A 24380-nucleotide genomic window follows, 5' to 3' on the forward strand; every position below is an offset into this window, starting at 1 on the left:
TGCATTACTGGTACTCAATAAATGCTATGTCCCCTTGATTGCTCCCCCTTCCTTTCTGTACTTGGGTATAGAAAAGCTTCCTACTGTTAGAGGTAGTGACAATACGTGACTCAAGCAGTGAGTTGTTGATGCTCATGCTGAGAATGACCAAATGGCCCTGACGTTGCTGTTGATTTGGGCTAGAAATTTAGGTGATATTGGTGCCTAGAAGCAGTTCAGTCCACATCTTCCCCTGTTCCCAGACACTTGGAACATGCTTCCATCATGAAACTTATCACACTGTTTTTGAAATTTTTTCTGGTCAGTGTAATGTCAAAGAGAGAAGCCGATGGTTTATTCATCCTCAAGGTCTCCCCTTGCCTAGCACCACGTGTGGTAAGGGCACTACTCATGCTGTGGGTACATCACATTCTTCCTCTGCAAAAGATGTCTGAACAGATGGGTCTGTTAGGCTTAACCAGGAAATAAGTCCAAATGCTCCAAAGTTCCCAGACCTCTTTGAAGGAGAAACAGATGCACATGCAGACACACACACACACACACACACACACACACAGAGAGAGAGAGAGAATTTAGGAAATTGTTTTAAAATGCGGCCGGCCATTAGGTGATCACATCTTTAATTCTTTTTTTAAAAAAATTAATTTTTTATCTGAAAGTCAGAGTTACAGAGAGGCAGAGACAGAGAGAGAGAAGTCTTCCATCTGCTGGTTCACTCCCCAAATGGCCACAATAACCAGAGCTGAGCCAATCTGAAGGCAGGAGCCAGGAGCTTATTCCGGGCCTTTCACATGGGTGCAGGGGCCCAAGGAGTTGGGCCATCTTCTACTGCTTTCCCAGGCAATAGCAGAGAGCTGGATCAGAAGTGGAGCAGCTGGGACTCGAACAGGCACCCATGTGGGATGCCGGTACTACAGGCAGCGGTTTTACTCATTATGCCACAAGTGCTGGGGCCCCTAATCCTTTTTTTTTTTTTTTTATTGAGAGAGATGGAGAGTCAGAGAGATGAAGAGACATAAAGAAAGAGCTCTCATCTGTTGGTTCACTCTCTAAATACCTGCAATGGGTAGGGCCAAAGCCAGGAGCTAGGAATCTAATCTAGATGGCAGTGTAGCAGGACCCAATTACTTGTGCCATCAACTTCCGTCACCTTTGCCGCCCAGGATCTGCATTAGCAGGAAACTGGAGTCAGGAACTGGATATGGATACAGAACCCAAGTACTCTGATGTGGGATGCAGGCGTCTTCACTGGCATCCTAGCCACTAGGCTAAATGCTCACCACTTTTTAACTTTAATGGAGAGTTTTCACTTGAAATTTGTTCTCACAGGCACAGAGATCTGTATATGTGAGCAGATGGTGTTTATTGCCTCTGTGCCCAGCCTAAAGATAAGGCAAAGAAGGATATCTACTGAAAGCACGTTCTTAACTGGGGAGACTCATGAGTTTAGCAATTTGGGAGCAATACAATTTGAGATCCATGGATTATTAACAAGCAGTAGTACTAGTGCTGGTTATAACTCATGAGCACAGTCTCACTATTTTTATAATCATTCTTTGTGTAATTGAGTTGTTGAAGATATATGGAAAAGAAGATGCCCATTGTAGAAATCTGAAGATTCAGGAGATGGTGTGGGTTGAAAATGACTTCATATATAAGAAATAATTATGGTAATAATTAGCATTTGCATGGTACCTTGCAATTTACAAAGTGCTTTTACAGAATTATCTCATCTTGCAAAGGTTATGAACTGGCCCTCAGATACTATCCTCTGCCAGTATTAAACTTCCCTGCCAAGCCTTGGAAGTTGTAGATGGGATTTGGGGGACAGTGAATAGGCAGAGGATTAATAATACATTAAAAGTAGAATATCTGCCAAATTCACTGGCATAGAAATATTTATTTGGCATTTTAGACACCCAAGAACATATCTCATGAAAGAAGCAGCTGGCCCATATTTTTATTTCCAAAACAGTACCAAAGTGCTTGGAACTTTTTTTGTTCTTTGGGATGAGTTTTTTTTTTTTTTTAACTAATTAATTAACTATTTGAGAGAGGGAGAGAGACCGATGGAGAGCTCCCTTCTGCTGGTTCACATACCAGATGCCTGCAATGAACAGGGCTGGATCAAGTGGAAACTGGGAGCCCGCAGTCCAGGTCCCTCATGTGGTGACAGGAAGCCAAGTCCTTGAGCCAACACCTGCTGCCTCCCAGCTGTGCATTAGCAGAACCGTGGAGAGCAGAGTCAGAACTTGAACCTAAGCACCTCAAACCACGATGTGGGCAAGGGAAAGGTGTCTATGTACAGTTACAATGATGAAGTCTCACACTTGGCACTAAAGGATTCACAAAACCAGAGCAAATTTGAACCTTATGCAGAGTCAATAACAACAATTATTTGATGAAACCACTGAGTATAAGTAAAAGGATAGTTAGAGGGGAAATATGAGGAGCTGATCACCCAACTCGGGTGTCCTTTGGCTAGAGAAAATCCAGACTCTTTGGGATGCCCAGTAAAGCCACATCTTCCTTCCCCAGAGCATGGGTGTGTAAAATGCACATGTTCATGAGAATTGACCTTGAAAGTGGAAGACAACCCCGCCTGCCAGCTTTCCTCTCTCCCTCGCTGTCAGCACCTTCCTACCCTGCTTTTCCTTCAAGCACGCGAGGTGACCTGGCCTGCGCGTGCAGAAGAGACATCTGATGGAATAGACGCACAGCCCAGCGTGTACCAAGTCAGGTTATTGGATTACACAGGAAGCTGCAAGCATCGAGATCGCCGCGGCTGCAGCGCGAGCGCCGGCAAGCGTGGCGCTGGCTCCTTTGTAAGCCTTTCCAGATGTGGCCGCCGTGCGCGCTTGGCCGGCGTCCAGGAGGCCGCCTGCAGTTGGCGCTTCCCGGGGCCGCAGCGTGAGCCGCAATGCCGGCATCCTGAAGGCGCGGGACCCGCTCTGCTCTCGGCTCCCCTGCGGCCCCGCGCCCGGGCGGAGCGGCAGCCCGCGGCCCGCGAGGGCATCTCCAGGAGGAGGAGGGAGAATGGTGGCTGCGTCCCGGCTGCGCTGAAGTCATTTGCTGGCGGATGGGGGACCCTGAGGCCCACGTGATGGCCCGACCCCTGAGAGCCCCTCTCCGGAGGTCCTTTAGCGATCACATCAGGGACTCAACGGCCAGAGCCCTGGACGTTATTTGGAAAAACACCAGGGACAGGAGGCTGGCAGGTGAGGGGCGCGAAAGGGGGCGGGGGCGGGGAGGGGAGGTATTGTAAAGAAACAATTGAATACGCGCAGTTATTAACTGGGATAATGAATGATCTCATCAGCTGGGTCATGTCCCGGCAGCGTTTTCAGTCTCCCTTTCCTGACATGGAGCGTTTGGGGGGTGTTGCCTGTAACGCGCCTCTGGTTATTGATCTGCTTATTTCTAGATACGGTTTTAGGAAAGGTTGTTTTTTTTTTTTTTTTTAACCTTGAAAGAAAACCAAGGTCCTTAGAAGTGTCAGGAAATCAGTGGCGCTGAACAGCTGCAGGCAGAAGCCCTGAGCTCTGTCAGGCTGGTGTGGCAGGCGCAGGACAGGGCCTGGCAGGGCCGTGTGTGGGTCAGTGGGGTAGTCGGCCTGCCCAGTGGAAGCCTGCTGGCATTTCTTCTGGCAGCCTTGAGCCGCTCTCAGCTCCACTAGGGTATCAGGTAAGCTAGAGGCAGACATTGGAAATAGAATAAAACAGAAACACAGTGGTGCAGTTCAGAAGTTCTCAGTCTCATGGGACAGCTACCAAATGGTGGGCTGTTTGTGGGAGTACAGGAGGGAAACAGGGGCCTCGGCCTGATTCTGGCTAGGGAGGACATTCATAAGTTGGCATGGAGTAGCATCTCGCTATGACATTAAAGAACGCTCCAAATCCAGGAGCAGCATCCCAGGCATTCCTATGGCTCCTTCTTGTTTGTGGTCTAAGTAAGTCTGGTTCTCCTGCCGTCCACATGGATGGGTCAAAGATTGTGTTTCCTTAACCCTTTCTGTTAACCCACTTGTTTTTCATAAACCGAGTGAAGACCTGAATTGTTGAAACTGTTGAAAGTGGCTCCAAGGGTCAATCCAGATTCCTGTGCTGTGTTCTTGATAAAAGGTCATTTGGCTTTCACAGAATTGTCCAGACGTGATCAGAAGGGGAGAGATTTAAGGTGCATGTTTGTGAAAATAAAGCACATTATGAAAATAACATGCTAGTTTCAGACCATCATGGGCTGTAACTTTGTCCTGTAACTTTGTGCTTATGAAAATATTTCTGTTTGTTAAACAATATTGCCCAAGACTGAGAGAGAATAAACAATGCCAAGTGTAATCTAAAACAGAGGAGAGAATGAACAATCAATTTTTTTATTTATTTGGAGTAAAAGGCAGTACCTTTAATTTTTTTAAAGATTTATTTATTTATTTGAAAGGCAGAGTTACAGAGAGGTAGGAGCAGAGAGAGAGAAGTCTTCCATCTGCTGGTTCACTCCCCAGATGGCTGCAACAGCCAGAGCTGAGCCTGTCTGAAGCCAGGAGCCAGGAGCTTCCTCCAGGTTTCCCATACGGGAGCAGGAACCCAAGGACTTGGGCCATCTTCTACAGCTTTCCCAGGCCATAGCAGAGAGCTGGATTGGAAGTGGAGCAGCCAGGACTCGAACCGGTGCCCATATGGGATCCTGGCACTGCAGGTAGATGCTTAGTCCACTACGCCACAGCGCCAGCCCCAGCAGTACCTTTAAGAAGTATATTATCTAATGACAACGACCTGGAATTGACCAGAGTAAGTTTTAAAAGATCAGATATGTGAGTATAACATCCCCAAGTCACGGGGCAGGAGTTTGCACTAGCAGTTAAGGGAAAGAGGGAACCAGTGTTGCCACAGGTTAAACTGCTTGCAGCACCAGCAGCCCATATCAGAGCGCCAGTTCGAATCCTGGCTGCTCCTCACATCTGATCCAGCTTCCTGCTAATGCACCTGGGAAGTCAGTGGAATAGAGCTCAGGCACTTGGACCCATGCCACTCATGGGAGACCTGTATGAGGCTCCTGACTCCTGGCTATTGACCAGGCTATTGAGGCCACTTGTGGAGTAAATCAGCAAAGCGAAGATTGATATCTCTCTCTCTCTCTCTCTCTCGCTCGCTCTCTCTCTCTCTCCCCCCTCGCTCTTGCTCTCTCTCTCCCCCACCATGTCTCTGTGTGTGTGAATGTGTGTGTGTTACTCTGCCTTTCATATAAATAAATAGATCGAAGATGCCCCCTGGGATGCCTGTGTCCCATATGAATGCCTGGATTCAGGTCTGACACTGCTCCTGATTCCAGCTTCCTGTTAATGTGCACCTCAGGAGGCAGCAGGTGACAGTTTGATTGGTTGGGTCCCTGCCACCCACATGGGATACCCAAACTGAGTTCCCTCCTCCTGGCTTCAACCCGTAGCAGCCCCAGCTGATGGGAGATTCTCTCTCTCTCCTTCTCCCTCTCTCCCTCCCTCTCCCTCTCCCTCCCAAATATTTTTTTTTAAATTAAATCTCCAACTATAATTAGTTGACCTTTAAAAAAAAAAGGTATCTTACTGTTGTCATATTTGACTTAACCATTGCTGCCAATGGAAAGATCCTACTAATAAAGTCTCATTAAACATAAAACAAAAAAAAAAAAAAACTCATTATGGCCTGGTTGCATAGTTTGAGAGTAAGACGAATTTACATATTTCTGCCTCCAAGAATTGCCCTTCTACTTTCTCAAAAAGTGCAGCTTCTGACAAATGATGACCTCCAAGAATAAGGATATTATCCCTGAAAGTCGCTGACCTGTCCTTCTCATTTGTTATATGTTAATGGTGTATTTGGATTCAAAATGCAAAAGCAAATATAAATTCATTAGCAGGAAACATTTCAAGAAAAAGAATTACTTCATTTGAGTGATGACAAATAAAATATTTCCAGGGCTCTAGCAGCAAATAGGATTTTTGTTGCTCCAGACCTTAGGGAAGAAATTATTTATGCTGTCTGGGTTTACAAAGAGGAAGATGGACCTCATAGTGAATTCACACAGTGAAGAATCAGGATACCAAGGCTCTACCTGAGAAGAAAAGACTTTGGTTACAGCTGCCTCTAATTTCTGGGGACCTATATGCTTTCTGTGTCTTCCTTGGCTTACTACTAGAAGCTTACTCGGTGTTTATCAAATGGAGATATATTTGATACAGATCCAAACCTCAAGAGTGCTTACTTCTGGAACCAATGTTGTGGTGTAGCAGGTAAGGCCACTACCTGAAGCTCTAACATCCCATATGGGTTTGAGTCTTGGCTATTCCACTCCCAGCCTAGCTCCCTGCTAATGTGCCTGGGAAAGTGGCAGAAGACGGCCCTATGCCTGGGCCCTCGCACCCATGTGGGAGACCTGGAGGAAGCTCCTGACTATTGGCTTCAGCCTGGCCCAGGCCTGGCCATTGTGGCCATTTGGGGAGTGAGCCATGGGATGGAAGACCTCTCTCTCTTCCTCTCTCTGTAAATCTGCCTTTCAAATAAACAAAATAAGCCTTTAAAAAAAAAAAAAGGTGTTTACTTCTGTCCCTTTCCTTTAAAATTCTCCTCTACACTAAACCCTCCCACTACCCAATGCTGAGTAATAGCAATTAATTATCCTCAGAAAGTCACTGCTCTAAACATCAGAGAAAATCCAATACCCGGCCACTTTGCTGGCAGTCCAGTGGGCAATAGATGGGGCAAAACTTCCTCCTGACTTTGTGTTTTGAAATTAACAAAGTGACATGTAAAATGTGTTTTGAAGGTTTGGTCATGAGACAAAGTTTTATTTCCTAGTTAGGTTCTTGTTTCTCTCTCTCTCTCTCTTTCTCTCTTTCTCTCTCTCTGTCTCTCCTTGCCTAGTTCTCTTACCCCAAATGATGTCATGTACAGGAGCCATCATTTAAATCTCCTTCTTTTAAGCCCCCTTATATAAAAACATAAATTCTCTATGATGTTTTTAAGGATCTGCAGTTTTATACAAACAGAATTCAGAATTGCTGCTAGGAGAAGACATTCAGCTTATGAGAAATGACAGAGCAGACAGTCTTCATGACACCCCCCCTTCTGCCCAATCAAAATCTACAGGGTTTCTCTAAGTCCTGAGTACTGCACAAACATTATCCCTAACCCCACAAGTATATGGTCTTCTTTTCTAAGAGGATAGCATACGGTTTCCATTCATTGGAACTTTGAGGATAACCATGATGGCCAATGGGGCCCCTAGCTCAATGTTGGATGAACCGTGCCTCCCTCTTGCATCTACTGTGTCCTCACAGCCTGAGCATAGCTCACTCCTCTCCTGCCTGGCTCTCTCCTTCTTGATACACCAGTCATCTCACATCAAGGTATCTTTTACGTCTGGAAACCAGTTGCCTCTTAATCCTTGCTTAGAAGACATCTTAACCTTTTCTGGGCCAGTGAATCTTTTCAGCATTCTGTGGAAACCTGTAGATCACAACTCAGAATATTTTAAATGTAAAGAGAATTATAAGAGAAACCCATTATAATATAATAATTGTCAAAGTATTAAAAACATAAAATTGTGATATAGTAATAAAACATGAATGAATTATACAACAGGATAATGTGTTTAAAATATAAAGAAGTAAATATAAATTAAAAGATATGTTTAGGGCCAGTGCCGCGGCTCACTAGGCTAATCCTCCGCCTTGCAGCGCCGGCACACCGGGTTCTAGTCCTGGTTGGGGCGCCAGATTCTGTCCCGGTTGCCCCTCTTCCAGGCCAATTCTCTGCTGTGGCCAGGGAGTGCAGTGGAGGATGGCCCAAGTGCTTGGGCCCTGCACCCCATGGGAGACCAGGATAAGCACCTGGCTCCTGCCATCGGATCAGCGTGGTGCGCCGGCCGCAGCGCACCGGCCGCGGTGGCCATTGGAGGGTGAACCAACGGCAAAAGGAAGACCTTTCCCTCTGTCTCTCTCTCTCTCTCACTGTCCACTCTGCCTGTCAAAAAAAAAAAAAAAAAGATACGTTTAAAGATACCTGTGTGAAGACTGCTGTTGCTTAGCTAAGTATAAGAACCTTAAACTGGGAGCAGGCATTTGGCATAGTGGTTAAGTTGCTGCTAAGGACATCCACATCCCATATCAGAGTTCCTCGATTCAAGTCCTGGCTCAGCTTCAATCCAGCTTCCTGCTAATGTGTACACTAGGATGCAGCAGGTGATGGCTCAAGTGATTGGGTCCCTTACACCCATCTGTGAGATCTGGATTGATTTACCCAGCCCCTGCTGTTGGAGGCATTTTAGGAGAGAACCAGTGAATGGAAGATCTTCCTCTCTCTCCCCTCCCCCACTGACCTTCCCCCTGTCTTTCTCCCTTTCAAGTAAATATATACATTTTAACAACAAAAAAAAATCTTAATCTGTTCATTAAACTGGTTTTTACTCACCTCTCTGTCCCCAATCTTTACAATGAAGAATACTGTGAAGCAATGCGCATGTCATCTGTCACCAGTGTGCAGTCTGCAGCTTCATGCTTGACACCTGAAAGACTACAGGCAAAGAGTTGCCTGGTAGCTGGCCAGCGAGGTCACATAAACATCTGTGGATACAGAGGTGGCAATTGTGCAATCAGCAATGGGTTTGATAATGATCATAACTGTGAAATAGGGATCAATATAGATGATATTTTGTGATACCTGCAACACCTGTAATGTGATAATGCAAAAGTCTGTTTTCTTTGGTGATACAGTCACAGAGATAGCTAATACCATTGTGGGTGAGAGTTGAGAGCAGGACAGCTCACCAGCATTCTTATGTGGAAGAAATGTTAAATTTCAATTGGATTTTAAGGAAAATGAGAGTAGTATTTCTTCATCCAATTTCACAGACCATAGTCTACAGGTTAAAAATCTTTCTTTATGAGTTGGCTTTCAAATACATCTAGTATTCTCACAGATGGAGATACTGGGCTCTCATACATGAGCTGGCTGGAATTCCTTGATGCAGGTTTGACAGAGCTCTGCAACAAGTTGGGACTGATGCAGCAATAAGACTGCCTCCAAGGAAAAATAAAAGAAAGTTAAAATCGAGGCTAGTAAGAGTTAGAGAGGCAGGGAGTAAAAGCCAAACTAAACATCCAGGGTAGCTTTCTTCATGTTGGAAAGGGGAATTAATAAGAGAATTTAAAAGAAATTAAATGTTAGTCTTCTAGGAAGATCTAATAATATGAAACTATTAATGTAGTATAATACTCACTGATATACAAAAGGAGAATCTCTTCTCTATATTATGATACATGACATACAAAGGAAAGAAATCTAAATGCCTCAGCCTGTGTTAGATACATAATGAGATATTACTTCCATAGCTGAATATTTAAGAGAAAGAAGAAAGATTGAATTGCCTATGAAGAGGGCAAGAAAATTTCAACAAATCTCAATGCAGGTGAGATTTGGTGGATATAAAATGAATTCGAGTAGCTATGTTAAGTTGCTTATCCCCCAACCCAAGGTGTATTTTATTGGGTATTGCTTATCTTATGTTCTTTGCAAAATAGATTTTTACATTTTGGCTGACCAAATCTCCAATTCAATAGTGAAATGAGTGCTCGACACGCTCTGTGGTACCTTGGCTCTCAATTCAGTGTGGCATCAAGAATTCTGGCCCGTGTCCAATGAAGGGCAACCACAAACACTGACTCCTGTGAACTGTTTTCTACTCATCTGGTTCCCAGTGAAAAGCAAGTAAGGGCATATGGAATGCCTTTTAGCCACGAATGAGGTATGCCTCAAAATATGCAGCCTCCTCCAGTAAACAGAGACACTGCAATCTGGATTTTAAAGAGAGACAACCATTAGAGATGCTTCGTGAGACACTGTAAACTGAGCGTGTATCTATTAAATTAAATGTTACCATTGCAATTAAAAGAGGAACATGTTGATGTGGAGGCCAACTTTGATGAGAGAAAACATAGTACCATGGCTGAAAGAGTTGGCTGTGGCATCAGACTGCCTACATTTGAATCCTGGGCCTGCACTGAGTAACATTTGGAGAGGGTGGTAACAGTATCCATATCAGAAATGGTTTAAAGGACTTAATGGGCTACTATGCAAAGGGCCTATAGGAGCAATTGCTATAAGCACACCATCAGTTTTGGCTGTTGTGACCCCATTTCTCTTTCCATATACTTTCTGAGGAGTTTTCACCTTATTACTTGACACCCCTAAAATTTAGCAAAGGCTTTGGGCAAAAATTAGTTCAACCAATCCAAAACAGAAAAAAGAAAAATAAAGGTTGAATTTCAATGGGAAATAACTTTTATTTCGAAACTTCTGGAGAAAAACAATGAGAAATTTAATGTAGGTGATTTCTGGCCAGACCTGTGTGAAGTCCACGGTGAGATGACTTGAGAATAACTGTTTCTGCACATTGATGAAGGAATTAGTCCATGTGTATGGGTTTGTCAAGGTCAGATAGACAATATCTGAAAGTCCTCTCAAGCAAGTTGGAACTTGCTTTGAAAAATGCTGTGTGGACAGAGCCAAACATGGCAAAGTGCAGTCGCACCAGCAGGCCTGGGGTTCCACGCATGTGGCTCAGTTCTGGTATGGGAAAAAAGTATGCTGAATGTCAAGGCTGCCACTTGAAAGGGATGTTTTGCACACCTCCCCCTCAGGCACAGAACTTCTGTGACTTTATTTAAAAGTGCTGAGTATGAACAGTCTGCATATCCTGCCAGAGGTCGTTGTAATGTCAATAAATATGTGTCCAAAATCAAAGGCTGGGTAAGAGGAGCCTATTTATTTGTCACAAATCTACTTAAGAATCTGAAGCTGTATCATAAAGTAAAACAATGGAGCTAAAAGAATGTTTCTCTGGAAGTTCTCTATCCCAGAGCAATCATTTCAGTATAGGATAAAGTGAAACTTAAATGTGTTTTTCATGTTTGGATTCTAGTTACTTACTTTTAATACTAATCTGTCATTCGTGCAGAGAGAGGATGTGCTATCCAAATGGCATGTGCTGGAGTTGTGTGTATTGCTTCTTGGCCTTCTTAGCTAAGATCAAGTGTAGAGTTGTGTCTGTGTGTGTATGTGTGTGTGTGTGATGATGATGATGATGCATCTATATTGATCCTTCATTGCTCTTCCCCTGTGCTTCCTGGAAGCCCTTGTCTATAATTATTGATGAGGATTAACCATGGAAAAAGTCAAAGTTACTCATACCCATAGTAGCAAACTCACAAATGCAGTGCTGCTGTTGATTTTCTCTGGCACAGCCTAAGACGATGTAGTGCTTTTGTGTGATGTGAATTACATGTGGCCCCTCCATCTACAGTGGGTGGCCATCACCATCTGGATGCATTCTTTGGAGTGTCTACTGAGGGCCAGAACCTGTGCTCAGAGCTCTCAAGGCATTCTCTCACGAGATCTTCAGAATAATCTTGGGAAGTTGATGCCACTATGTGTAGTCCCGCTTAAATTAGGATATTGTTGTGGTATACCTTAAAAATCCATCCATGTGTGTCCATGGACAAAGCTCAGAAACCCCAAAATCTGTTAGTCATCCTTAATCTCACAGTTACAGATTGAGCAGGGAGCTGGATCGGAAGTGAAGCAGCCAAGACATGAACTAGTACCCATATGGGATACTGGCATTTCAGGTGACAGCTTTACCGGCAACACCACAACACCAGCCAAAAAGGCATATTTTGAATATTGACAATATGTTCCAATGTTGTGGTCTCATTTTCTCGTAGAGATTATTTTGCTAATTATATTTCAAAGACCCTAGATAATTGTGGTTTCCTAGCGCTACTAGAGAAGATGAAGATTAGAAAAACAGTGGGAAAGGTTTAAGGTTGAACATTTTGTCTTTAAATAACAGAGTATGGGACACTGCTCATACTCGGTATGGTGAAGAAAGCAGACACAATACTCAGTGACGCCTGGTACCAAACAGGGGTTGATACTGGGTGGGCATCACCTTTTATTATCTCCAAATTAGCTGATATTGTTTGGATGCTAATTATGTGAAAGATATTAGTAGGTGATAGAAAAGATAGAGATAAGTTATAAATTGTCCCTGGGGACAGGTGCTTGGCACACTGCTGAAGTCACCACTGGGTTGATCACATCTCGTATCAGACTACCTGCTTTGAGTCCTGGCAACTTTTGTTCTTATTGTTGTTGCTGCTGTTGTCCTCCTCCTTCCTCTTTTTAAAGATTTATTTATTTATTTGAAGAGCAGAGTTACAGCGAGAGAGGGAGAGAGATCTTCCGTCTACTTGTTACTCCTCAGATGGCTACTGTGGCCAGAGCTGGACCAGGCCAAAGTCAGGAGCCAGGAGCTCCATCCAGGTCTCCCACATGGGTGGCAGGGTACCAAGCTTTTGGACCATCTTCCGTTGCCTTCCCTGGTGCATTAGAAGTGAGCTGGTTTGGAAGCAGAGTACCTGGGACACAAACCAGTGCCTGTATATAATGCAGCATTGCAGGTGGTGACTTAACCCACTGTGCCACTACACAGGTACCCTAACTACTTTTCTTCTTACCCAGTTTCCTGCTAATGTGCACCCTGAGAGGCAGCAGTTTATGGCTCAAGTGCTTAGGTTCCTGACACTCACTTGGGAGACTCAGAATGATTTCTAGCCTCCTGGCTTCGGCCTGGCCCAGTCATGGCTCTTGCAAGCATTTGGAGAATGAACTAGCTAATGGGAGATGTCTCTCTCTCTCTCTCTCTCTCTCTCTCTCTCTCTCTCTCCCCTCTCTCCCCTCTCTCCCCCTCTCTCTCCCCCTCTCTCTCCCAACCCTCCCCCCACTCTCTTTCTGCTTTTCAAAAATTTTTTTTTAATATTTAAAAAGAATAATACCTGGACTCTACTATTCTTGATTCTGTTTGGCAGGAAATTCTATCCTACATGAAAAATGAAGCTCCGAAGGATGGTTTGATGGGTACCACAAAGGTCATGCTGAGCCAATCAATATCTGTCCCTCTTACTGTCTCCCTGCCTTTCCTGCCCAATGCCCCTGTCTCCTCCACCCTCCCTCTCCTGTTTACAGCCTGAGTTGGTCCAGGTGCATTATAACAACAGGATACTGGGTGACTTCACCACTAATAGCTTTCTGTGCTTTGTCAGGGTCATGTTCACATGAGCACATCTAGACAACTGCGCACACACTCACACACATATATGCATATGCCCCTCAGGAGTTACATGACTGCCAGGAATTTCTTTTCATAAAAGATTGAAGATTCCTGATTTATAGGAAGCTGGTGTAAAAGTCACAACATAGCATCTGGTTGTTAACAACTGGCAGTTGGGGGAAAACAGCACATTTTATGGTGTCTAGACTTTGTTTTATCTTGTAGATTTTTGGTGACATATTTAGCTTTTTGTAGAGGACTCTCAAATTACTGATTCAGCATTCAGTGTGGTTCAGTTTATCATGATCCATCATCTTTAATCTGGTCTTGAATAGCAGGATGTTGTAGGTCCACATTGAAGTGTGACCTTTGAATGTTTTCCATTCATGCTTGATTACTATATCCTAGAGGTCTAGACAGTGTTATTGGTTTCTCACCAACATAAACATCTGAAAAAAAAAAAGAGAGAGAGACTAAACTAGATGAGTGAAAACATTCCTAGTCTACCTTTACAATATGCTATATTAAAAATCAAACTTTTTTTCAAACTTAAGCCCATCTCAGGTCCAAAAGTATGCCATCATACTCTTAGCTCTGGTAAGACAGTCTTTGGACTACAATTTTTCACTGATGAAAACAAGTTTGAACTTGTAACTTCAGGCTATGATAGAAACATCTTTCCTTTGTGCTATTACAAGAAGCTAGAATTTCATTTAGTGAATTCCAGCCAAATGAAATTAGCACATGCGTGTTGACTCATGTGCAGCTTGTGGCTGGACAAATGAGATGACAAAACAAGGCAGTGGGAAGAGGCAGCATGAGACAAAACCCACGGCACCTTGAGCATTAGTTATCAGCCATCTAAAGCTCTTATCAGGCCTTCTAAAATGTTTTCTCACATGGGTTGATTTTAATATTCTAAGAGTGGTTCATTGTGCTGTAACTATACAGAAGACTTATTAAAGAGCCAGCACTACCTGGGGTAGACGAATGTAACACTGAGTCAGAAGGACACACTGAGGCCTTTTCCTCTATGCGGGGCTATTCATCCAACCAGGCACCACACAAATCTTACCCACAGCCATGAGCATCAGGTAGAATGTGAATGGATAATAGGACAACCCCAATGTGCTTTTTCATGTCTTTTGCATGCAGATGTCACACGTATCGCTGTTGTGAAAATAAAACTGGAAATCTTACACTCAGAATATTGCAAATTTATGAAATGCATATTGAATAAATAATTCTAATATATACATAATTTATATATAACATTAAGTTTCTTTTTCTTCTTTGTTTTTGTTTGCTAAAGACAGAAAAGAAGTAGAGCAAGGGCTTCTTTAATGATTATTTGTTTAAATTAATGACTTAGAACTCAAGCCTATATTTCCACCCAAAACTCTTTGGCACCACAGAGTCGTTGCACAACTGAAGATAAACACAGAGGGTAAACTCCAGAGAAATCATGTCAAAGTGGTGCCTGAAAATCTATTGTAAATGCCCTTTGCACCATTTAAGACAATAACAACAGTCCCTGACCGGCCACCCTGCACATACCCCAAGGATTAGTCGGCACATCAGAGCCAAGTGTTAATAGGCTGGGAAGGGGGAAAAAATAAACATTTAATTTGAAAAGAGAGGCGGGGGAGAGAGAGAGGACATAGTCTGGGGAGAACATTAATGAGGAGATGAGGATAAAGCTCTCTGCCATCTTGGCGACTGTGACAAATGAATCAAAACTGGGCGCCCCCTCTTAGCCACCACCACACACATTCCGAACTCCCATTCTTGTGAAGCCAGTTCACAGAAAATGTTTAGGTTTCTGTGACCCTAGCGTGACTCCCACTTTGCTACATGAAATATTCTCCGAGTGAACCTTCCTGGCCTTCTGTCCTCAAGAATCCCTACCACCTACCCACATACACTCCCACTCTCAAACTCCTTTTGTGATTGCCTACTATTTTTCTTGACCTATTCTCTACTTAAAGTGAGATATTCAATTTTTACTTATTTATTTTTATTTGAAAGGCAGAGAGACAGAGATACTGAGTTTAATCAATTCATATTGCGTAATTTGTCCTTGGATGTGACCATTCTTGGAGACATTGCCTTTTCTCAAAATAAGAGTACATGTTTTTTGATTGCAATAACTTATGTAATGTCTTGATTTTTAAGTGGGACTTAGGAGAATGGCATTTGACAACTTTTATTACTATAGGGAAAAGCCGACCCATACTTTGTACAAACTGAGTTTGAAGGGTCAAAAGTCAAGTGCTTTTAATAACTTTTTAAGAGTAGGTAATCTTTGTTCACTTTGAAGACTGAAGTATGTACTAATTGCTTTTGTAAAATGAAGATGTTGCTATAGCTAATGGCCCATGCAGTTGTACCCTGGGATACTTGATCTCAGTGTCTCAGGTGGCTTGTGTTGCTGTTGTCATAACATATGCATTGCTTTTGATTCAATATAGTTTAGGTAATATTTGAAATTGTTGTATTTGCTTCCCTGAAATCTTTTACCCCAAAACATTTCCAGATAGGTTACCAATTAACTATTAGAAGGATTATTTTTATCAAACATTTTAGACATGCAAGATACTCACATATCAACAAAGAATCTAAGTAACAAAACATGGCCATTGCTCTTACAGCACCTGGCTGCCCCTGCTGGATCACATTCCTTCCGCGCCCCCTTCCCTCCCTGAAATTTTTTTATCTTGACCATAGTGTTTAATCATTCTACTGCCTTTATACTCATCACACAGTTAAGTAGACCAAACCAGTATTGATTATGTATTTGAGATTTACTCACCTTCAAACGCAAAATGTGCTTATTCTGACTGGTGTTTGATAAACATTTACCTATATGTTCTCCTACTAAGAAGCATTAAGATTGTTCCCAATTATGTCCTAGTAGAAGCACTTGCTGTAGTGAACATTATTGTCCAAGTCCCTGGGTGCACAGATGTGGGAGTTTTTCTGTGGTAGAATAATTTGTCTAAGGTTGGAATTCCATAATCTAAGATGCAGAAGGGTGATGTTGCCAAATAGTTCATTATGCGTTGTTCCCCAACAATAGATAATATGAATAGTCACTATAGAAAAGAGCAGCTTTCATTTTTGTAAATATTTATTTGAAAGTTAGAATCAGAGAGAGAGAGACAGAGAGAGAAAGAGATATGCACACATATACAGACAGAGAGAAAGGGCTTCCATCTGTTGGTTCACTCTACAGGTGACTGCAATAGCCAGGGTTGGACCAGGCCAAAGCCAGAAACCAGGAGTTGCATAAGGGTCTCCCACATGGGTGGTGGGGGCCATCTTCAATTGTTTTTCCCAGGCACATTAACAGGGAGCTGAATCAGAAGTGGAGCAGTGGAGCCGGCACTGTGGCGTAGGCAGTAAAGCCATTGTCTGCAGTGCTGGCATCCCATATGGGCTGCTCCGCTTCCGATCCAGCTCTCTGCTGTGACCTAGGAAAAGAGTGGAAGATGACCCAAGTCCTTGGGCCCCTGCACCCACGTGGGAGACCCGGAGGAAGCTCCTGGCTCCTGGCTTCAGATCGGCACAGCTCCAGCCATTGCAGCCATTTGGGGAGTGAACCAGCAGATGGCAGATTCTCTCTCTCTCTCTCTCTCTCTCTCTCTGCCTCTGCTTTTCTGTACCTCTGCCTTTCAAATAAATAAATAAATCTTTAAAAAAAGAAATGAAAAAGAGAAGTGGAACAGCCAGGACACAAACCAGCACCCATATAGGATGCTGCCATCGCAGGCAGCATCTTCACCTGCTAAACAACAATGCCAGTCCCAAGAAAAGAGAAATTTGCAAGTACTGTAAATTGTACAGTATTTCTTTTGAAACATAAATAGTATAGATAGCAACATATTAACAAATCCAAATGTATATACATACTTACATGTAACTGTACATATACATTTGCATATGTGTGTGCATATATAATACACATTTGTATATATGTACACATATACATTTGTATATGTCATACATAAATGTGTGACAAAGAGTTTTTAAATTATTAATAGAATTAGGCAAAGACAAGGTTAAGGATGGAGGCTGTAAATAATAATTGGTATTTCTCACATTTTAGAGTGGTTTCTAATATAGATCAGCTAAAATGTAACTAAATCACTGTTTGAAGGAGATAATAAACCAAGTTCATATATGCCTGTTCTCATCCTGGACTTGTATCTAATTGCAGTGGAGGTAGGTATAGAGAATAGAAAACAGAAGGAAAGTCTGAGAATTAGAAAAGCAAAATAAATGTGACTTAGAGATAACTTCTGCATAATGATTTATATTAAGAAATACTGACAAGAACACCTAGCAGAACATCTTGTTGCCAAAAAACCATTTTAGGCTTCCATGGAGACCAAAGATTCCTTGAACCAATGGGAAAACATGCCATAAAGGACCATAAAGTAGCCATTTCCTCAAATATTGAATACATTATCTTCAAGTGGAGGAAGCATGAATTTGAAAAAATAAACATAGGGTTACATTTTTATTCTATTATTTTACATGAACAACGAGCAACACTTCACTTTTAAAAACATTGTGGAAGCAAAATCTCATGGTTTGGAATCACATGGTTTGGAAATGCACTTTAAAAACCAGGCCCTCCCATTCAGATCTGGCTGTAAAGCCAATGAGAGCATTTCAGGCATGGACAGCCAAAACACTGTGGCACAAAATGGGCTACATGAAAGATCTCTGTGAGATCCCAGTGGAAGGAAGGGACCATCAAAGAAGGAGGTACCTTTCTCTGAAGGGAGGAGAGAACTTCTACTTGGACTATGACCTTGTCTAAACAATGTCAGAGTTTGTGAACTCAAAAGGCTTCCATAGCCTTAGCAGCTCATGACAAGAGCCTCGGGTGATCACTGACGTCATAAATAAGAATGTCAATTGTTAAATCAACAACAGGAGTCACTGTGCACTTGCTCCACATGTAGGACCTCTGTCCTTAATGAGTTGTAATATGAGAAATAACGGTAAAACTTATCTTCAAACAATACTTTATACTTTGTGTGTCTGTGTGGGTACAAACTGTTGAAATCTTTACTTAGTATAGAGTTGATATTCTGTATATAAAGATAATTAAAAATGCATCTTAATGACGAAAGAGATGGGAGAGGAAGTAGGAAGTGGGATGGCAGTAGGAGTGAGAGGGCAGGTATGGGGGGAAAACCACTATATTCCAAAAGCTGTACCTATGAAATTTATATTTATTAAATAAGAGCTTTCAAAAAAAAAAAAAAAAACCCAGGCCCTTCACTTCTGCATAACTGATAGTGATTATTCACTTGTGGAGTTCAAGCTACTGAGTGTGAGCGTGCAGGCCTTTGCACTTGTATGCATTCATCTATTCACCTAGGAGTCTTTCCTTTATCGTATTGGTAAGTTGGAAGTGATGCACATATGCCGTGAATATCTCAAATGTTGTCTTAAAAATGGTGGCTCACCCAGCACCTCTGCATTTCCTGGCTGTGTTGGTGAATTGCTTTGTTAAATGATCTCTTTTTCACTTTACGAAAGTGCTCATATGCCATTTGTTTATGTGAAGCCCAGAGGAACACAAAACATGCATTGCAAAAAGTGAGGGGATTTTCTCCATAATCACATACTGATCAGTTGTTCTCCTGATTGTCATGCCTTTTATCATTTGTCATGGAAAATGTTCCCCTCCAGCAGTTCTTTAAGTTCTTTCTGTTCTCTTCTGAAACAATATATAATAAGCCTTTATCTCTTCATTCAAGTCTCCCAACTTCAGTTCAGTTAGAATTTCTCTCTAATTTCCATAATTTCTACCCTTAATTTATTTATTCAGTTACAATCACAGCACACGTGTCATAATTGGACATTCGGAATGAATTCTTCCCCCACTGCTCAATGCCATCCTTGCCCTGGAAGCGGAACTATAGAAGAAAAAGTCACAAGGCCTTTTATTTTAAGACTCAGAAAGAATGCGATGTTGAAATTTGGCCTCAAATTCCTGGTACCTAATTTCACATAGACACCCAGCATTCCATGCTAGGCTCTGCTCACAGCTTCCCGAATTGGTGTTTAATAGATAACGGCCCTATGAAGTAGATTCTGTTATCCTTGTCTTACAAATGAAGAAACATGTCCAAAGGCTAAATATCTTGCCCAGAATCTCTCAACCTGCCCAAATGGAGCTGGTTTTCCCACAAAGCGTATCTTTTTCAACTCAGTTCATAGCGGTCACCTTTGACTCCTCTCTTCTTTCTTCCCCTACATTCTTTCCATCAGACTCCACCTGCACATGCATCTGGAATCTGATTTCTTATCACTGCCCTCACTGCCACCACCCTCGGCCAAGCCACCCTCATCTCATTCTTACATTCTTTTTTTTTTTTTTTTTTTTTGGAGAATGGTAAAATTTTTTTTAAAGATTTTAATTTATTCTTTTGAAAGAGTTACACACAGAGAGAAGGAGAGGCAGAGAGAGAAAAAGGTCTTCCACTCACTGGTTCACTCCCCAGTTGGCCTCCTCTGGGTCTCCCACGTGGGTGCAGGGGCCCAAGGAGTTGGGCCATCTTCTGCTGCTTTCCCAGGCCATAGCAGAGAGCTGGATTGGAAGTGGAGCAGCCAGGACATGAACCAGCACCACAGGGGATGTCGCACTGCAGGCATTCTTTTTTTATTATTATTTTTGTAAGATTTATTTTATTTATTTGAAAGACAGTTACAGAGAGAGGTAGAGACAGAGAGAGAGGTCTCCCATCTGCTGGTTCACTCCTCAGATGGCTGCAACAGCCAGAGCTAAGCCAATCCGAAGCCAGGAGCCAGGAGCTTCCTGGTCTCCCACGTGGGTACAGGGGCCCAAGGACTTGGGCCATCTTCTACTGCCTTCTCAGGCCATAGCAGAGAGCTGGATCAGAAGTGGAGCAGCTGGGACTCGAACTGGCGACCATATGGGATGGGGGCGCCTCGGGCCAGGGCTTTAACTAGCTGTACAACAGCGCTGGCCCCAGCAGGCATTCTTGCAGTGGCCTCTTCACTGGCCTCCCTCTTCCTCCTTTGCTGCCTCCTCCTGTAATTCATTCTAAACTACAGTAATATTCATAAAGATAAATTTTGTCCTGCCACCTCTCATGCAGAACTCTCCAATAGCTTTCTCTCACACTTACAGCACAGCTCCTTCTATGACTCAACCTGGGACCTACTTACCTCTCCTACTTCACTTTCTTATGTGCTTACACCCATTCATCCCACTCCATACACTCCAGCCTCTTTGCTATTTCTTGGCAATCTTCCTGAAAGATTCTTTTCCCAGATAGTCATATGATTCTGTCCCACTTCATCTGTGTCTCTGCTAAATCTTACCCCAGTTGAGAGGACATTCTACATCACCGGGTTAAAATGTCATTCTCCAATCAGCCAATTACAACCTACTTCTCCCATTATGTTAGAGATCTGTCTGTTTATTGTCTCTCTCTCTCCTTCTAGAATGTAAGAGTTTCTGTGAGGTCAGGAACTTAGCTTTGGGCTAAGTTCCACATTACCAGTTCTTAGAGCAGTGCTCAACACTCCAAATTTGCTAAATGAGCTCATCAGTGGACAAGTGTTTAACACAAAAGGCACACACACATATTGTCAAATAAAGAAATGAATATATTAATATCATATTGTCTGTTAAAATATGCAAGTACATACTGTATAAAACCAGCTAAAAGAAGATATAGTGCAGGGGAAGTTGAGCCAAAGCACCTATCTCACATTCTTTCTGAATCAGTCAAAATATTCTGAAGTAACCTCTCCCTTATCTATTATATATATGTGTGTGTGTGTGTAATTATTTTATAGAGTATATTATTATTTTTACATTGCTAATTCCTAAAGCTCAAACTACCATGTATAAAACATGAAATAATTACATTTTCATCCATCTAGCATCAGCTAGGTCTTTCTCTTCTGCTTCTCCCCTTCCTTCCTATCTTCTTTCCTTCCTTCCCCAAGTCCCATTCTCACTTCTACTCTAATCCCACATCTTCAGCTGTCTGCTGAACATTTCCCAGTAAATACTGGCTATCTTGCACCATCTGATTAAAATGGACAATGCCTGAGTAAACATCACAATGTTATCGACAGTCTGTCGTCTTCTATAGGTTGCTTTACCTCCCCTTTATCCCTCTTACCAGTCAATCACCAAGTGTTGTCAGTTCTATCCAGCTTATATCTCTGTGTCTGGCCTTTCCTTTCTAATCCTACATCTACCACCCTGGTGCAGGCTGACTGCCATTATTCTTGTCGGATAAAGTCAGGGTTTTCTAACCTTGTCTCAGTGTCCCTGGCACCTGCTACTTCCATCTGTCATTCTCGCCACTGTCTTCTTCATTTTTTGCTATTGTTGCTCAAAAATCTCCAAGAGTATAAAATCGTCAAGCCTATCAAATCAAAACACCTCTACATTCTCGTGAAGATCCTGTTTCCTGGCTGCACTCTGCCTAGTCACACCTGTCATCTTACTGTTCCACTAAAGCTCTAGACAGTTTGCTCCTGATGGCCCACAAATGTAACCCAATCCTGTAATTCAAACCCTGCCCATCTTTCAGCTCTCTGACTTCTATGATGCTTTCAGCAATACCACCCTTTACTGATGTTCATTTCATCTCAAGTCTTGTAGCACTAGCCAGTGTTTCAAATAATGTCATTAATTACATGCTGCTTTTTATTCATATCATTTCTCTGCTGCTATTTCATTTGTTTGTTTTCCTCCATTAGATAGGAATTTACTTGAACAGGAAAAACTATCTCTTGTACTTGTATGTAGTGTTGGTGCACACATGCACAGCACACCAGGACTTTCTCTTTAGGCAGCATAACACACAAATTCAAATAAGTCAACATTCCTTTGCTTTCTCAGAAAGAACTGTCTACGTGCCAATTTATGTAAGGAAGGTGGGAAAGAATTGGAGGATGTGATGGGTTTGGAGACTTTGTGAAACTGTCAATGACTACAGGGCCTGTGTTTTCTAAACAAGAAAATAAATGAAGCTCTGCTTCCTACCACTCCTCTCTGCTCCCCCCATCTCACTGCCCACCAGAGGTAGGTTAATCATGAAGCTAATGAAACTTCAAGGTCCATCAATTGCATAGCCTGTTCCAAAGTTCTACTCTAAGGGAAACTGTCCCCATGTCTTTGTAAAACATAGTAGATGAGGATTTCTCAGTGCCCTCAATTCAGATCACTGTTGTTCTTTATGATTTACGGCACGGAATGGTCAGTGGCCATTTTGCATTCGTCATTTCTTGTGTTGGATGATATGGGGGTGGCTGCAGGCATTTTGCACTCATAATTTTTCATGCTACTGAAGTGACTGAGTAAGCATCTTTTTATAAACATCTCTTTAAAAAATATGTATTTGTTTGAAAGGCAGAGTTACACAGGGAGAGAGAAAGAGAGGGCTCTTCCCTCCTCTGGTTCATTCCCCAAAAGCCATAATGGCTGGTATGGGCCAAGCCAAAGCCAGGAGCCTGGAACTTCATCTGAGTCTCCCATGTGGGTTGGAGGGGCCCAAATACTTGGGCCATCTTCCATTGCTTTCCCAGGTATAATAGCAAGGAGCTGGATCAGAAGTGGAACAGCCAAATTCAAACCAGCTGGGGTCACAGGTGGCAGCTTACCCTGCTGCACCACTACACCAGCCCCCAAGCCTAAGCATTTTACAACTATAGTTTTTTTCGTCTTTTTGTTTTCTGGCTCTTTTTCCTTACTTGAAAAATGAAATTGAGTTCTCTACAGGCTATCTCTAGATTGTCTCCCACCCATACAAGAAATGACAGAACCCTGTACAAACAAGAAAGGAAAAAGTAAGAAAAAACAGAAAACAGTTCTCCCTGAGAATTCTATATTCTGACGGTGTACACAAGGCACTGACCTCGGGGAATACTGAAACAAGCATCCAATGCAGACACCATGGTCCTCATGTACGAAGGAGAAAGCTCAAGCCCAGAATGTTAGGTGACTGGGCAAAGGTCACACAGCTGGTCAGAGTTTACATTTGCATGAGAGCTCAGTTCTGACTCTAAAGTTCTTGATGTTTCTATAACCTTATATGGCTTAAGTAAAAATTGAGGAGTAGATACTGTAATAATTGGGGATCCTTATATGTGTGTGTATGTGTTTGAGTAACCATTTTTAGAAGCAAAAGATATCTGAATCTCCTATCTTCCTATTTTTTCATACCATATTCTTGTAGACAAATAATAAAAAGGCTAGTACTTCTATACTTCTCTGTATCTCTTGATCTATGATTTCAAGATTCAGAGTGAAGCTGCCATTTCCTTTGTGAAATCAGGATTTATAAGTTGTCAGTCCCTAAAGAAAAAATGTGAAGGAGTATTTGAAAGATCTGAAGAGTTCCGAGTGTGACGCTTGGGCTATTTATCTTCGGGTTCTGGAATGTTTTGTTTCTCTCACCCTTGCACTTGTGATTCACTGGGCGATTCAAGTGAAGATAGTAGCCACTCAGAAACAGTGTAAGGGAATTGAAACTTGATGTGTTTAAGTAATTACTTAATGGTGGCCTCTGCCACTTAACGGCCTTGGAGAAGTCTGCTGTGAGCGCTTACATGTATTTTATTTCAAAACAGCTTTTAATTATTTTTTCTTGTGTTTTCTTAGACGCTTTTGTAGCTAGAAAACAGCTTTTGCATTGCTTCCATAAATGCATACAAAGTTTGCTTCTACCTAAATATATATATATATACGTACATATATGAAAAGAAAGAGAGAGTCCTATTAAGCTCCCATGCATTTAAGCAAGGACAACTGGTTATCATTAGAACATTCTACCTTCATCATACTGCTTTCCCACAGCCTCTATTGTTTTAATTTTTTTCTCTTCTCTAGCTGACATAAACAAAGTCAGCATCAGATCCTGAATTGAGTTAGCATTCTTGATTTAATCAGTGTGTTCCAATAAGTTATTTTTAATGCCGAAGGTAATGAACATTTCATTATTTGGGAATCTGCATTTGAACCAGAGCATGTATTCTCACAATTTCAGAAACATAAACAGTAGATTATATCGCATAGGATCCTCCCTACCAGTGGCTACAGTGTTCAGTGGGCATGACAGATTTTTGCACTTTTTTCAAGGTAACCCTGTGTGGTCCTGGGAAATATATGTGACAACAAGATTAGATAGAAAATTCTAGTATGCAACTTGGTTTTTTGACACAAGTGGTGA

At 42.3% G+C, this 24380-nt stretch overlaps 1 protein-coding gene across 7 annotated transcripts in view; it reads left to right on the forward strand.

Annotated features, from left to right (window-relative positions):
• The window catches only part of DLC1 (DLC1 Rho GTPase activating protein), a 515079-nt gene that overhangs the window by 328855 nt on the left and 161844 nt on the right, over positions 1-24380 (forward strand). Inside the window, exon 1 of one of the 7 annotated variants that reach the window (XM_008274054.4) lies at positions 2824-3218. The exons of the other annotated variants lie outside the window; for them this stretch is intronic. Within the exon in view, the coding sequence (XP_008272276.3) occupies positions 3080-3218 (139 nt within the window). The 5' untranslated portion in view covers positions 2824-3079. Of the gene's footprint in view, positions 1-2823; positions 3219-24380 lie in introns of those variants that run through there. 7 annotated transcript variants of the gene reach the window in all.

This window comes from Oryctolagus cuniculus, chromosome 2 (assembly GCF_964237555.1).
Source record: "Oryctolagus cuniculus chromosome 2, mOryCun1.1, whole genome shotgun sequence".
Taxonomy (NCBI): domain Eukaryota; kingdom Metazoa; phylum Chordata; class Mammalia; order Lagomorpha; family Leporidae; genus Oryctolagus; species Oryctolagus cuniculus.